This window comes from Microcaecilia unicolor, chromosome 6 (assembly GCF_901765095.1).
Source record: "Microcaecilia unicolor chromosome 6, aMicUni1.1, whole genome shotgun sequence".
Taxonomy (NCBI): Eukaryota; Metazoa; Chordata; class Amphibia; order Gymnophiona; family Siphonopidae; genus Microcaecilia; species Microcaecilia unicolor.
This window is the reverse complement of record NC_044036.1, coordinates 223,382,382-223,396,163: the sequence shown is the minus strand read 5'-3', so window position 1 is coordinate 223,396,163 and position 13,782 is coordinate 223,382,382. Positions and strand designations below refer to the sequence as shown.

Below are 13,782 nucleotides of genomic sequence, written 5' to 3'. Positions count from 1 at the left end.
CATAGTAGATGACCGCAGAAAAAGTCCTGCACGGTCCATCCAGTCTGCCCAACAAGATAAACTCATATGTGTATACCTTACCTTGATTTGTACCTGTCTTTTTCAGGGCACAGACCGTATAAGTCTGCCCAGCACTATCCCCTCCTCCCAACCACCAGCCCCGCCTCCCACCACCGGCTCTGGTACAGACTGTATAAGTCTGCCCAGCACTATTCCCCGCTTCCCTACCACCAGTCCCGCCTCCCACCACAGGTGTAGAAATGTTATCAGAAATTAGGGAGGCTAACAAACTAGGGAGCATAATAATATTGGGTGATTTCAATTAGCCCAATATTGACTGGGTAAAAGTAACAGGGCATGTTATGTAGGTATAATTTCTTGACGAAATCAAGGACTTCCTTATGGAGCAGCTGATACAGGAGCGAAGAAGAGGAAAAATTCTAGACCTAGTTCTTAATGGAGCGCATTATCTTGTGCTTGAGGTAATGATGCTGGAGCTGCTTGGTAGCACTGATGATAATATGATCAGATTTGATATCAGCTCTGGAGTAAGTACACAGATGAAATGCATTGCATTACCTTCTAACTTTCAAAAAGTAGACTATAATAAAATCAGTTGAATGGTGAAAAAAAAACTTAGAGGAGCAGCTGCAAAGGTAAAAAAATTTACATCAGGCATGGATGCTGTTCAAAAATACCATCTTGGAAGCCCAGGCCAGTTATATTCCAAGTATTGAAAATGGAGGAAGGAATGCCAAGTGACTGCAGGTGTGGGTGAAGGAAGCTAGTAGAGCTAAAAGAAAGTCCTTGAGAAAATTGAATAAAGATTCTATTGAAAATAATAGGAAACAGCATAAGGAATGGTAAGTTAAATGCCACATTGAGCCTGCAAATAAGTGGGAAAATGTGGGGTACAAATGTAAGGAAGACAAAGAGAGACTTTGAAGAAAATTGCGTTGGAGGCAAAAATACATAGTAAAATCTTTTCAAGATATATTGGAAGCAAAAACCGGCAAGAGAATCAGATGGACCTTGGGGTAAAAATGGCACTCATTGAAGACAATGCCATAGTGGAGAGATTAAATAAATTCTTTGCTTCGGTCTTCACAGAGGAAGATTTGGGAGAGATGCCAGTGCCAGAAATGGTATTCAAAGCTGACTAGTTAAAGAAACTAAATGCAATCTCTGTAAACCTGGAAAATGTAATGGGGCAATTTGACAAATTGAAGAGTAGCAAATTGCCTGGACCGGATGGTATTCATATTGACAGAATTGAAAAATGAACTTGCAGAACTATTGTTAGTAATATGTAATTTATTTTTGTAATCAAGCATGGTACCGGAAGATTGGAGAGTGGCAGTTGTAACGCTGATTTTAAAAAAAGGTTCCAGAGCTGACCTGGGAAATCATAGACTGGTGAGTCTGACATTGTTGCCGTACAAGATGGTACAGTGTTATAAAGGACAAAATTACGGAGCATATTCAAAAGCATGGATTAATGAGATGAAACCAACTTGGATGTAGTGAAAGGAAATCTTGCCTCACTAATCTACTACATTTCTTTGAAGGCGTGATCAATCGTACATAAAGTTGAGCCGGTTGATATCGTTGATATCTGGATTTTCAAAAGGCACTTGACACATTGCCTTATGAAAGACTCCAGAGGAAATTGGAGAGTTTAAAAGATAGAAAACAAAGAGTAGAGTTAAATGGTCGGTATTCTCAATGGAGAAGGGCAGATAGTGGGGTTCCATTTGGTTCTTTGCTGGGATCGCTGCTTTTTAATATATTTATAAATGATCTAGAGATGGGAGTAACCTGAGGTAATCAAATTTGCTGATGACACAAAGTTATTCAAAGTTGTTAAATTGCAAGGGAATTGTAAAAAAATTACAAGAGGACCTTAAGAGACTGGAAGACTGGGCATCAAAATGGCAGATGACGTTTAATTTGAGCAAGCGCAGAGTGATGCATGTGGGAAGGAGGAACCCAGAGGAACCCAAACTATAGCTACATAATGCAGTGTTCCACATTAGGAGTCACTGACCAAGAAAAAGGATCTAGGTGTCATCAATGATGATAAAAACCATCTGCTCAATGTGCAATGTTGGTTAAGGAAGCAAATAGAATGTTAGGTATTACTAGGAAAGGAATGGAAAACATTAGTGAGGACTTGCCTTTGTATTGCTGCATGGTGCCTCCGCACCTTGAATACTGTGTGCAATTCTGGTCACTGCATCTCAAAAAAGATATAGCGGAATTAGAAAAGCTACAGAGAAGGGGACGGAAATGATGATGAGGATCTTCAAGGCATACCCTACCAATTCAACTTAAATGCCTGATCTCTGTAACAAAAAAAGAAGAAATGGACATAACACAAACTTCCGAGTACGATTTCCTTATGTGGCTATATCACATGAACGTTCTTACCACAACTTCACTATGTATTTGTTTATACCAGAGTCTGCATTCGCCTCTCCGGTACTATGTAAGCCACATTGAGCCTGCAAATAGGTGGGAAAATGTGGGGTACAAATGTAACAAATAAATACTTGTATCCTGGATTTGCTACTTTTGGAAACAGGATGCTGTGTTTGATGGACCTTCAGTGTGTCTCTATGTTCCCACACTTATTTTCTTATGTTATGTTATGTTCACACATTCAGATCTTATTACTGCCTTGAGCAGTACACCTGACATGTCGGTTGTTGTGGAGAGACAGTACTGCAGAATTTTTTTTTGTGGTCCAGAGTCGTGCTCCACCTTTCTAGTTCCATTTTATTTTGTTCCAGGTTGTACTCACACACTCTTTGTATATGTGTTCTGTTCTTGACGTTGCGAGGCCCAGTTGACCTACAGTTGATGATTTCATTGAGCTTGGTAGCTAGGGATTCCCCCCACTTGTGAGAATTATAGGCCTTTTTGTCCTAGGAGTAAGTGAAGATACTTACCTGTAGCAGGTATTCTCTGAGGACAGCAGACCTTATATTCTCACAAACCCTCTCACCTCCCCTTGGAGTTATCTCCTTTTTAAAAAAATATTTTTGTTCTCTCTTGGCGGGCAGGAAGGCACTTGCACATGTGTAATGGGTTGAGTCCCTTGCTTTATTAAGCGCTTTGAAGCTCGGAATAAGCTTCGGACTGGGCAACGCGGGTCGCATTTACCCACTTTGTGAGAATATAAGGCCTGCCGTTCTCGGAGAATACCTGCTATGGGTAAGTATCTTCCCTTTTCTATACAAATGTGTGCCCTACTGTTTCTTGTAGTGGTGGTTGTATTTCTGGACATTTCATTTTGGAAAAAGGGTTATTCTTTTTGGACTTTTTCCACATATTTTCAAACAGGTAATCTCATGTTTTTGCTGTTCGAAAATGGCTTTGAGGTGGACTTTTTTTTTTTTTTTTTGTGAATGTTATGAGCAAGACCTCCCAATTCTGACTTGTATGTTCTTTTGAAAATTTCCCTCTTTGTGTTATAATGTAGAGCTGCTGGAGTTGTGAGACATGAGCACTATGGAAAACTTTTTGTGTTGTAATTTTTCTTCAAAGAGGACTCGTGATTAAGTTGTCCATTTATGTTTAAATTAAGTTGTCCTTTTAATATTTTATTTTTGACACTTTTTTTTCTATTTCAGCTCCAATATTTATAAGCTCTCAGATATTTCTGGAGATGAAGGTCACCTGCCGTCAGCAGTTGGTGGTATGTATAGAAGCATTAAAATTATCAGTTCCTATGCTGGGTGTTTTGAAAGTCGCATAGCTATGTAATTTAGTTTTAGGATTATCAGTGGATTTCAGTTTGTATTCCTGATTTCTCATTTAACAAAGTAGCCAGATTGCAATATTAGATGGAAGTTATCAACATGAGTTATCATTAAGATGCCATATTTTACCACAACTCGTTATTTTAGCACCGATCCTATTTTGTGCAGTAAAACATAGTTACTAATAACCTGGATTAACAGTAGCATAACCTGCCTTGATAACTTTCCTCCTTAGTCTACTTTAATTTGTGCTAATAAAGGACTAACTGTAATGATAAATTTATAAAGCATTTTCCGGGAGGTCATGTGATGGACTGAGGGAGGAAGACATGTCTTCTTTCTCTCCGGGGCTTTCTCTCTCTCAACCTCCTATGTTCAAATATTTTTTATTGATAGATACATTGTGTCCAAACATATAATGCAATAACACTATATATAAACATGTGACTGCAACAATACTGCCCACAATCATAACTCCAACCATACAAATATAAGCCATGAATTTCACAGTGCATCTATACATTCTGTTTCCCCCTCTCCCTCCCCTCCCTACGATGCCTATTAATCCTCTCCCCCAGTCCCTTCCCCTTCCTTCTATATCCCCCCCCCCTTACCCTAGTCATGTGCTTCAGGAAATTACATCTCTGTTAGAAGTTCAACATAAGGCTGCGTCCCGCTGGGGGCAAAGTATTCCACATGGGTTCCCATTGCGCCTTAAATGCGAGACCTGGGGTGCTGTCCATATCACTCACTCCACAGCGGTCTATTCGCATCTGCTGAATTAATTGCAATCTCCATGTTTGTTTGGATGGCTGTTGAGGTGATCTCCAGGAGAGCAGTATTGAAGTGGTCCCAAAAAGGATTGACAGTCTGGTGAAGCCCTTAAACCCCTTTGGAGGGTCAGTCGAAAAAGTGTAGGAATTAAAAAGCATCAGTGGTTCTTTTACAAGTGTGCAATTACACATTTTATCTGTCATTTCTAATACCTCCCCCCCCAAAATCTCTGAACCATTGGGCAATGCCAAAACATATGACCCTATGTAGCCATTGGTGCCCTACATTTAGGACATTCCCCGCAATCTGTAAAATTTGCTAAAAAGGCTCTACTTGGTGATATATATACCCTTGAGCCATTTGTACAACCTCTCCCTCTGTGGAATAGATAACCTCTGTGTGTACAAAGATTTCACATACGTTCTACACATCTTGTGGGACACCCTGCACCCCAGTTCTCTAGACCAGCCCAGAGCCAAGCATTCATAATCTATCTCAGGGGAGGAATCTTTTAGTTGTTGGTGATGGAACCTCAACGGTATCGTTTGTTGTGCACCTAACGTAAAGGTCTCTGCTAGGACCTCTGTGACATCCTCTGTTAAATCCGTCCACGGCAAGGTTGCAATGTAGTGTTTTAATTGGAAATATTCGAACATATGTGCCTGTGGAATGTCATATAGTTTTTGTAGCTCAGAATATGAATGCATTCTACCCTCCACCGTGACCACATGAACTATATATACCATTCCTTTCTTTGCCCAGTTACTAAAAATGCTTTTTCCCTGTCCCGGTGGAAAGCTCAGGTTGTTACATATGGAAAGCCACGTTGAAATGGAAGCCGAAAAGTGACGTCTTCTGCACACCCATCTCCAGGTGGCCCTTAGTGACTGCAATAGGGGATGTCTCTTGAAGGCCTGTGGAGGCAACCTACCTGCGTGCAAAAGATGACTGAAATGTATCTCAGGGAATATATTCGTTTCTATCGCTGTTAGGGAGAAATCTGATGTACCTTGGTACCAATCATTGATATGACGCATTGCACTCGCTATTGTTAGGAATCTGATATTTAGCAGTCCCATCCCCATCTCGTGGGGAAGCTATCACCTCTAGAGGTAACCTTGGTTTTTTTCCCCCGCCATAGGTATATCTGTAAAAGTTTTGATAAGGTCTTTTCTTCTCTATGTTTTAGAAATAGTGGTAGCTGTTGAAACAAGTATAGCCATTTTGGGGCCAAAATCATGTTAAATAGGGCTATTCTTCCCCATACTGTCAACGGGAGCTCTCCCTATAATGCTATTTTGCATCTTGTTAGTTCTAGAAGTGGTGCTACGTTAGCATGATACAATTCTCTTAGGTCCCTAGTTAGATAGATCCCCAGATATTTTATCTTTGATTCCGCCCATCGTAAGGGAAATTGTCCTGCCCAGGTACGTTTTATCTTGTCATCTAGCGGCATCGCGCAGGATTTGTGAAGGTTAAGGGTAAATCCTGCCATAGACCCATACCATCTGATCAATTCCAACGCCTTATCCAGGGACGCCTGAGGTTTTGTGAGCACCAACATATCATCCACATATGCTAGTGCTTTTACTTCTTGTGCTCCCATTCTTACTCCTTTAACTTCATTGTTACCATTAAGCAGTCTGAGCAACGGTTCCAGTGCTACATCAAACAGTAATGGGGATAATGGGCATCCCTGTGTGGGACCCTTGGTGATCTTAAAACTTTGTGTGAGTCCCCCATTAATTGCTATCTGTGCCTCAGGGTCTTGATAGGTTTAAGGGCCTGCAGAAATTCCCCCGGTAGGCCTATCCAGTCAAAGACCTGGAACAAAAAGCCCCATCTCACTTGATCAAAAGCCTTAGCCGCATCCAGGCTAACTATCATTGCGGGTTCCTTTTGATGTTTACACTGAGCCATTGACAACAGTACTTTCCTGATGTGTAAGACTGAGTTTTGCTTAGATATGAATCCCACCTGTGCTGGGTCAATCAATTCAGGAAGGACAGTCCCTAGTCCAGTGATGGCGAACCTTTCAGAGACCGAGTGCCCAAACAGCAACCTAAAATCGAATTATTTATCGCAAAGTGCCGGTACTCATTATGGGTGGGGTCACCACATATGACCACCCCTATGATAGCCACACCCCTTACACCAGCCATGGCGCATATAAACAGACCTCATTGAAAATATTATACTAGTATAGGAGAAAAAAAATAACATGACTTTTTTCCATTATAAATCATTTCTGTAAGCTGTTACAGCTCCATTATACCCAGTGCAAAATAAGACAGCAGATGTAAATTCTCAAATTGGACATATTCCAAACACTTAAATGAAAATAAAATGATTTTTCAAGACTACTCAGCTGCCCTGCAGGAACGTAGGAGGGCTTTTGGTCCGGTATGCAGACTTTTAGCTGGAAGAAACCAGCGATTCAAGCTTCAATATCCTGCTCACTTGAAAGTGTTAGTGGAGGGCACGTGGAAGGTCTTCCACTTGCCGGAAGAAGCACAGGTCTTGCTGCAAAGCGAATCATCATCTTCACCTGAGCAGAGTTGAGCCCACCGAATGTGACTGTGTAAGTTTGAGGATTTCAATGGTAGCTAAGAGGGATATGACTCCCAGAGGGAGAAAGGGTCCCATACTAAATTAGCGAGATATTTCCAGATTGTATGGCAGAGGGAGCACTTGAGTCTGTCATCGTCACACGGTTATATGTTATTGATGTTGCAGGTTATTATGGTTTCATGGGTGTTCCGATGGAGGGTCAGAGAGAATGTGAGGGGGGGGGAGGGGGAGAGCCCTGCCATTGCTGGACCTGCGTTTTCCTAGTAGATGTTACGAAAGAAGAATATACGGGGGTGAACGGAGGGGATGGGGGAGACGTTCCAGCGATTGTTGTGGGATGGAAGAAGGGGTACGAGCCAAGATAAAATAAGACCTAGAGGGGAGTCACAGCTGGGTGGGCAAGAAGGGCGCTATTTGAGAGGCTGGGAATTAGAAGTCCTTTGGGCAAGGAGTGGGGGAACCGGGTGGAGTTGGGCACTGGAGTTTCCCCCCTCCCCCCCAGTATGAATCACTGTACAGCAACAAAAAAAAAAATACATTATTGATAAGGGGGACCCAGACTAGATTTATAACATGGAATGTGTGGGGGGGGGGGGGGGGCATAAAATCTATAAAAAGGGCCAAGATTCTCCAGGCCTTGAAGAGGCATAGGGCAGATGTGGTATGTCTACAAGAAACAAGATTATCCGCAGAAGAACTCCTAAAGTTGAAATGCACTTGGGTAGGTGAAGTGCATGGGGCATCGGTGGGGGAGGAGGGAAGTGGGGTGGCCATTTTGGTTAGGAAGGCCAAATCACAATTAATAGCTGGAGACCCCCTGGGGAGATTTGTGATTGTTCACCTCTGGCTACAGCATACTGAATACCTAGTAGTGGCAATGTAAGGGCCAAATCTTTACGATAGATCCTTTTATGATCATGTAATACAGGCATGCCTTCCCTACAAATCCCTGCCATTATTAGTAATGGGCGACTTTATCTCGTAGTAGACGCTTTACTGGACTGTTCCTCACCTAGGCGAGCGATTAGGGGAGGGCCGGGATCAAGGGCCCTTGCGCAATTTATGCATTCGCTCAACGTAATAGATGCATGGCAGACTTTACTCACCTCTCGCGAGCGCATGGCACACTATCCCAAATAGATTACATCATGGTAGATCGTAGAGTGTTTTCTCAGGTGAGAGCAGCAGAGATTGGGCCCGAAGAGATAACGGATCACTCCATGGTTTGGATTGACTTAGGGGATCCGGATTCCAATCGGGGTGGGGCTGGGTGGCGTTTTCCTTCATACTTAGTCTCTGACCCAGATTTCAAGAAACATATAGTAGAGTGTTGGGAAGAGTACGTGAGATTTAATAAGGAGTATAAGGAAAAGCCAATAAAATTTTGCAAGCGGTCAAAGCTGTTTTATGTGGGGCAGTGATTGCCTTTACAGCAAAGCGAGAGCGTTGCATCACAGGGGCGATAATTAATTTAGAATCTAGACTAAGGAAAGCTAGGCGCAGGTACATGGCCACCCCGAATAGTTATCTGCGGGAGCAACTGCAAATAGTGCAAATAGCATTAAACTCCTTGCTCCATGAGAGAGCTTCCAGAGCGCTTGTGTTCAGGAAGTATAAATTGCAGAGGTATGGGAATAAGGTAGGCACAATGTTGGCGAGGGTGGTAAAGACCTGGGGAGGACCGAGAACGATTGTAGCGATAAATGATAAGGACAGGAACATGCAAAATGGGAGGGAGGAGGTGGCAAAGGTATTTCAACAGTTTTATAGTGAGATGTATGAATCCCAGGCCTCCCCCCCCCCCCCTCAGGGAGGTAGAGGAATATTTGAACAAAGCTGGTGTAACTAGGTCAACTGACCTGGAGGTAGAAGAGCTTAATAAGCCTATCACAGGAAAAGAGAGACAAGAAATAATCAAGTCCCTTCCCAATCATTCGGCTCCAGGCCCGGATGGCTTCACCAGCGAGTTTTATAAAATCCTAGGCCCCTCAGTAACATTCCTACTTCGAGGAGGTGGTGCAGAGGGGTCAATTTTCTGCTTATGCAAATGAAGCTCTAATTACTTTACTCCTAAAACTGGGGAGACCAGAGGCCCAGGCAGGCTCTTACAGGCCAATATCCTTAATCAATGTGGATGTAAAAATCCTGACTAAATTACTGGCTAATAGGCTGCAAGAACACTTGCCAAAACTTATTGGACAAGAACAAGTAGGGTTCGTCCGAAAACGGCATTCCGGGGTCAACGTGCGACGTTTTATTACTAGCAATGGCCCAGTGTCAACACAAAGGTTGTGAGGCTATGCTGGTTAGCCTAGATGCTGAGAAAGCACTTGATAAAGTAGGATGGGACTATATGTTTGCAGTAATCAGGCACATCGGTACTCAAGGTTGGGCATATGAGGCAATACGATCACTTTACTCTAATCCCCAAGCTGCGGTGTTGATTAATGGGGCTCGAACTCATCAGTTTCCAATTGCGCGGGGGACTAGGCAAGGGTGCCCCCTATCTCCGATTCTGTTTCTGCTAGCAATTGAGCCACTATTAAGCTGCTTGCAGCGAGAAGAGGGGGTAGTTGGAGTGGAGGTGGGAGGAGAGAGGGTGAAGACTCTGGCCTTTGCTGATGACCTATTGATAATATCCACCTACCTGACACCTCCCTGCCGATTTTACTAGAACAGATAGAACTCTTTAGTGTAGTCTCAGGATTTAGGGTTAACTTGGAAAAATCTCATATTATGAGGTTGCAGCAACAAATAGACCACCCTGAGACGAAGGATTACTCATTAAAGAGGGCAGGGGCAGAACTTAAATATCTAGGTGTACAAATCCCCGAGATCTGAGCAGACTTTATGACATTAATACCCAGAAGCTATTGGCTGACACAGCCATAAAATTACAGCAGTGGCAGTTCTTTCCCATCTCTCTTTTAGGGCGCATAGCGCTGTACAACATGATGATTATTCCGTGTTGCTTATAAGTGTTCCAAATGTTACCATTGTACCTTTCTAACAAAGATGAGAAAACCTTAAATGTAATGTTACAAAAGTTTCTATGGTGGGGGAAGAAGCCGAGGATGCCCCTGGAGACAATGTATATTCCAAAGGAGTATGGAGGGCTGGGTTTACTGAGTATAAGACACTTGGTAGTTGCTAGCGCTATGAGACATATCAATGACTGGTTCCGCAACACCTCAGATTTTTCAGCAACGACAATGGAGCTGCGGCTGTTTGATCCCTACCACTTTAGTAGCTCACTGCATGGGAGGAGTAAGGGCGTGTGCCCGGTATTACGAATATCAAACATTGTGCCGCCGGCTCAAAAAGCTTGGAACTGGGTCTGTAACCTTCATCAGTTCTCTCCCAGGGTGACCCTGCTGTTACTGATATGTGGGAACCCAGAGTTTCCACCGGGATTGCTCTACAAAACTTTCAAACGATGGAGAAATAGAGACACAGTATATTTGCAGCAGATACTAACCCTGGAAGGGAAACTCCAACCATTCTCAGTGTTGCTAGACCTTCAGCTGTTAACTCCACAGGAACTCCTTCATTATTGGCAACTGCTCCACTACACAAAGAGCTTGCCGTGGGAAGCGCTGGCTGAGGATGTACAAGAGGAACTGCCCTCAGCGTTCTCCCTAGGCTCGCAACAGAAAGTCCTCCTAAGATTCCACCATCAGCACATAAAAGATACCTCCTCAGAGCCAGACTATGCAAAATATGCTACTGAGTGGGGGAGAGACCTTTCAATTGAAGTGACTTCCAGTCTGTTTAAAGAACATGTGTTGGCAGCTTACAAAGTGACGCCACTATCGGCGCATTGGGAATTATAGTACCGTTTTGCGTTCAGACTCTATATCCCCCCACGCCGGGCGTTCCACATGGGCGCCTCTACAGACGGCGCATGTCCTAAATGTAAGGGAGATGGAGCAACGCTGGGACATATGTTTTGGACTTGCCCAAGGGTGAGACAATTTTGGAAACGCCTACTGCAACAAATCTCTAGTATGTGGGGGACAAATTGGAATTATGCTCTGTTGCTCTTGTTTGGTAAGCCCAGCTTACAGGCTCCAAGGCCGAAGGGATACATGGACTTTGTGAAACGAGCTACAATAATAGCCAAGAAGACTATATTGGTAGACTGGCTCTCTTCAAGTGGCCCATCCATCCAAAAGTGGAGGCTACAAATGGTGCAACTTTTGCGTATGGAGAGACTGATGTTTTCAGTGAACGTGCCCTCAGTCGGTTTCCACTCTAGGTGGGGCCCCTTTATAGACTCGCTGGCTCCCTGGGCCAGAAGCCAGCTGTTGAATATGTGACTTAGTTAATTAAGAGTGGCTTTGACCTCTTTATATGTTCAGATAGGGAGGGGAGGGGAGGGTTTGTAGAAGGGGGAGAAGGGAAAGAGGGGGGTTTAGGTGGGATAAGAGGGGAAGGAGAGGGTGTGGGTGACACATACAGGTTAAATGGTTATAAATGGTCCATTGTAAATCTTGTTTCTTACTCTTGAGATGTTCTATTCACTGTGGCTGTAATAAAAATGATTTAAACATAAAGCATTTTGTTTTACTTGTAACAAATGGCTATTATAAAATTAGCAAGGATATACGCACCTAAAAAGCAGGCATACAGAAACAGGAGGAACAAAACAATAGGACAAGTATGCAGTAATGAAAAACATTCTATTATTCTTATACATTATAAAATGTAAATATAAATATTCATAACATATCAAATAAGATTAAAATATAACAAGTTAATTACAGTGAACTAATAATCAACTCAATGTCATTCTTATAAGACTTTACACTCTGACATTCCCTCCTATCTCTCCTCCCTCATTCATCTCACCTTCCCCGAGCCCTCCGCTCTGTCAACAATCGGCGCCTTCAGATTCCATCTGTTCATCAGGCCCACTGCGAAACCATGAGAAATAGACCTTTCTTCTGTATGGCTCCCTCACTCTGGAATTCACTACCCCAGTCTCTCATACTCTCTTACCCTAGATTTAGATCCCTAATTGAAAGATTACCCATTTGAAAGATAAAAGCTTTTTTTCAAAAAGGTATTTGTGATGCCATGAGGGTTTACAGACTCTACAATCCTCTTCCCCTGCTCACTCCTGTAGGTTCCCTTCCTGCCCACCAACTTGCTGTACTCTGTGTTTCACTCTTCTAACTTTCCTTGAAAATATTGGTGTTCTTTTTCAGCTTGCTATATTTGAATGCATTTTCTGAGAGCAGACTGTGGCATGCTGTTTTAGAGGCGTTAGTAACTACTCTATGCTGGGTGTATGAACAGCTTTGCACTTCTATAGCTGGGGCACTGTATTGATTACCTTACAGATAGCTCGCATCTCTAAAATGACTTCCTTAGCTTCAGCAGCAGATGAATCCAGGAACTGGTGGGTTGTATCCGTCTACCAGTAGGTGGAGATATAGAACACTAAAAAACAGGCAGTGACCCTCTGTGTACTGGTCCTTCTCCCTTTAGTATAACTCTTTCTCCAGCAGGTGGTGGACGTAGCTTGCCAGCTCCTGGATTGTCTGTTGTTAGGGGGCTCCTGGGGTGCCAGTTGAGCAGGGGGGTATGGCTGGTGGTGCCCACTTTAAAGGCATACTTGTGTTCAGGTCCCTGCCTTACCCTTCAATCCTTCTTCTAGTTGTTTGCTGGTGCTGTGGCTTCTGTGTCTGTCTGATTTTGGGCTCACAGTGGGGGAAAAAAAAATCGGCACACAGGTAGCACATTCACAGAACCGAAGCTCTGTTGGACCGGGTGCTGGAGGATTGGGACGTTGTTTTGTAGCTCCTCCGGGGACGGGCTTTGCCGCCCTTATTTGTAGGGTGAGTGCTGTTCCTTTTTTCTGCTGGTCCCCGCGTTCGCCTGAGCCGTTAGCGCTACCAGCAGATGAGACTGCCGTTCTCGCTGTGGGAAACGGCGCAGTGTAGCACGACTCTGCAGCACCGGCTACATGGAGGAAACAGGGGCAGCAGCGGTCTCCGAGGGGGTTTCCCGCGCTCCGCAGCTCGTGGCGGGCGCTATATTGGATTCGCCAGGGGACACTTCCAGCGCGGCCCCGGAGACAGAGGAGCGCACGGTACTGGTGTAGAGGCTAGCAGAGGGCAGTCAGTTGTCACGGGAGTCTCAGGGGCCAGTAGCATCAGAGACTGTGGCAGCTCAGGGGCAGGGGGACCTGTTTTCCCCCGAGTTTATTTTACTTATGCACCAGGCATTTTTATTAAAAAAAAGGCCTCTCCGGGTGCTTTGGCGTTCCCCCTGCAGTCTTCGTTCCGTCAGGCCAGGTGGGGTCGGATTTGGGAGTCGGAGCATCACCCTCAATTCCTGTGGCCCCGCCGTCGCTGATTGCAGGAGGCTGGGGTCAGAGTCTGAGACGGGCTCGTTGGCTTCGCTTGGGCTGCAGCCATCTCTGATTGAGAGAGCTGGAGGATCCACCCGAGGGTCACAGAACTCGGGATTCGGAGATCTGGAAGAAGGTGAACTTGTACACGAGAAACAGGATGACACTAAAGCGGTGCGAATCTTTCAAAGAGACAAATTGCCTTCCCTCATTTCAGAGTCCTTGCAGGCGCTGAATATTCAAGATTCTGAAGCTGTGGCTGCAGCAGCCGTAAATGTTAAGATGGCTAGCACTAGGAAGCCGTCACGAGCTTTT

General features: G+C 44.1%; 1 protein-coding gene across 1 annotated transcript in view; it reads left to right on the top strand.

Annotated features, from left to right (window-relative positions):
* The window catches only part of LOC115472221 (CDK5 regulatory subunit-associated protein 2-like), a gene marked incomplete in the record, with an annotated part of 793,551 nt that overhangs the window by 44,943 nt on the left and 734,826 nt on the right, over positions 1-13,782 (top strand). Inside the window, 1 exon segment of the mRNA XM_030206415.1 lies at positions 3,636-3,700. Within this exon segment, the coding sequence (XP_030062275.1) occupies positions 3,636-3,700 (65 nt within the window).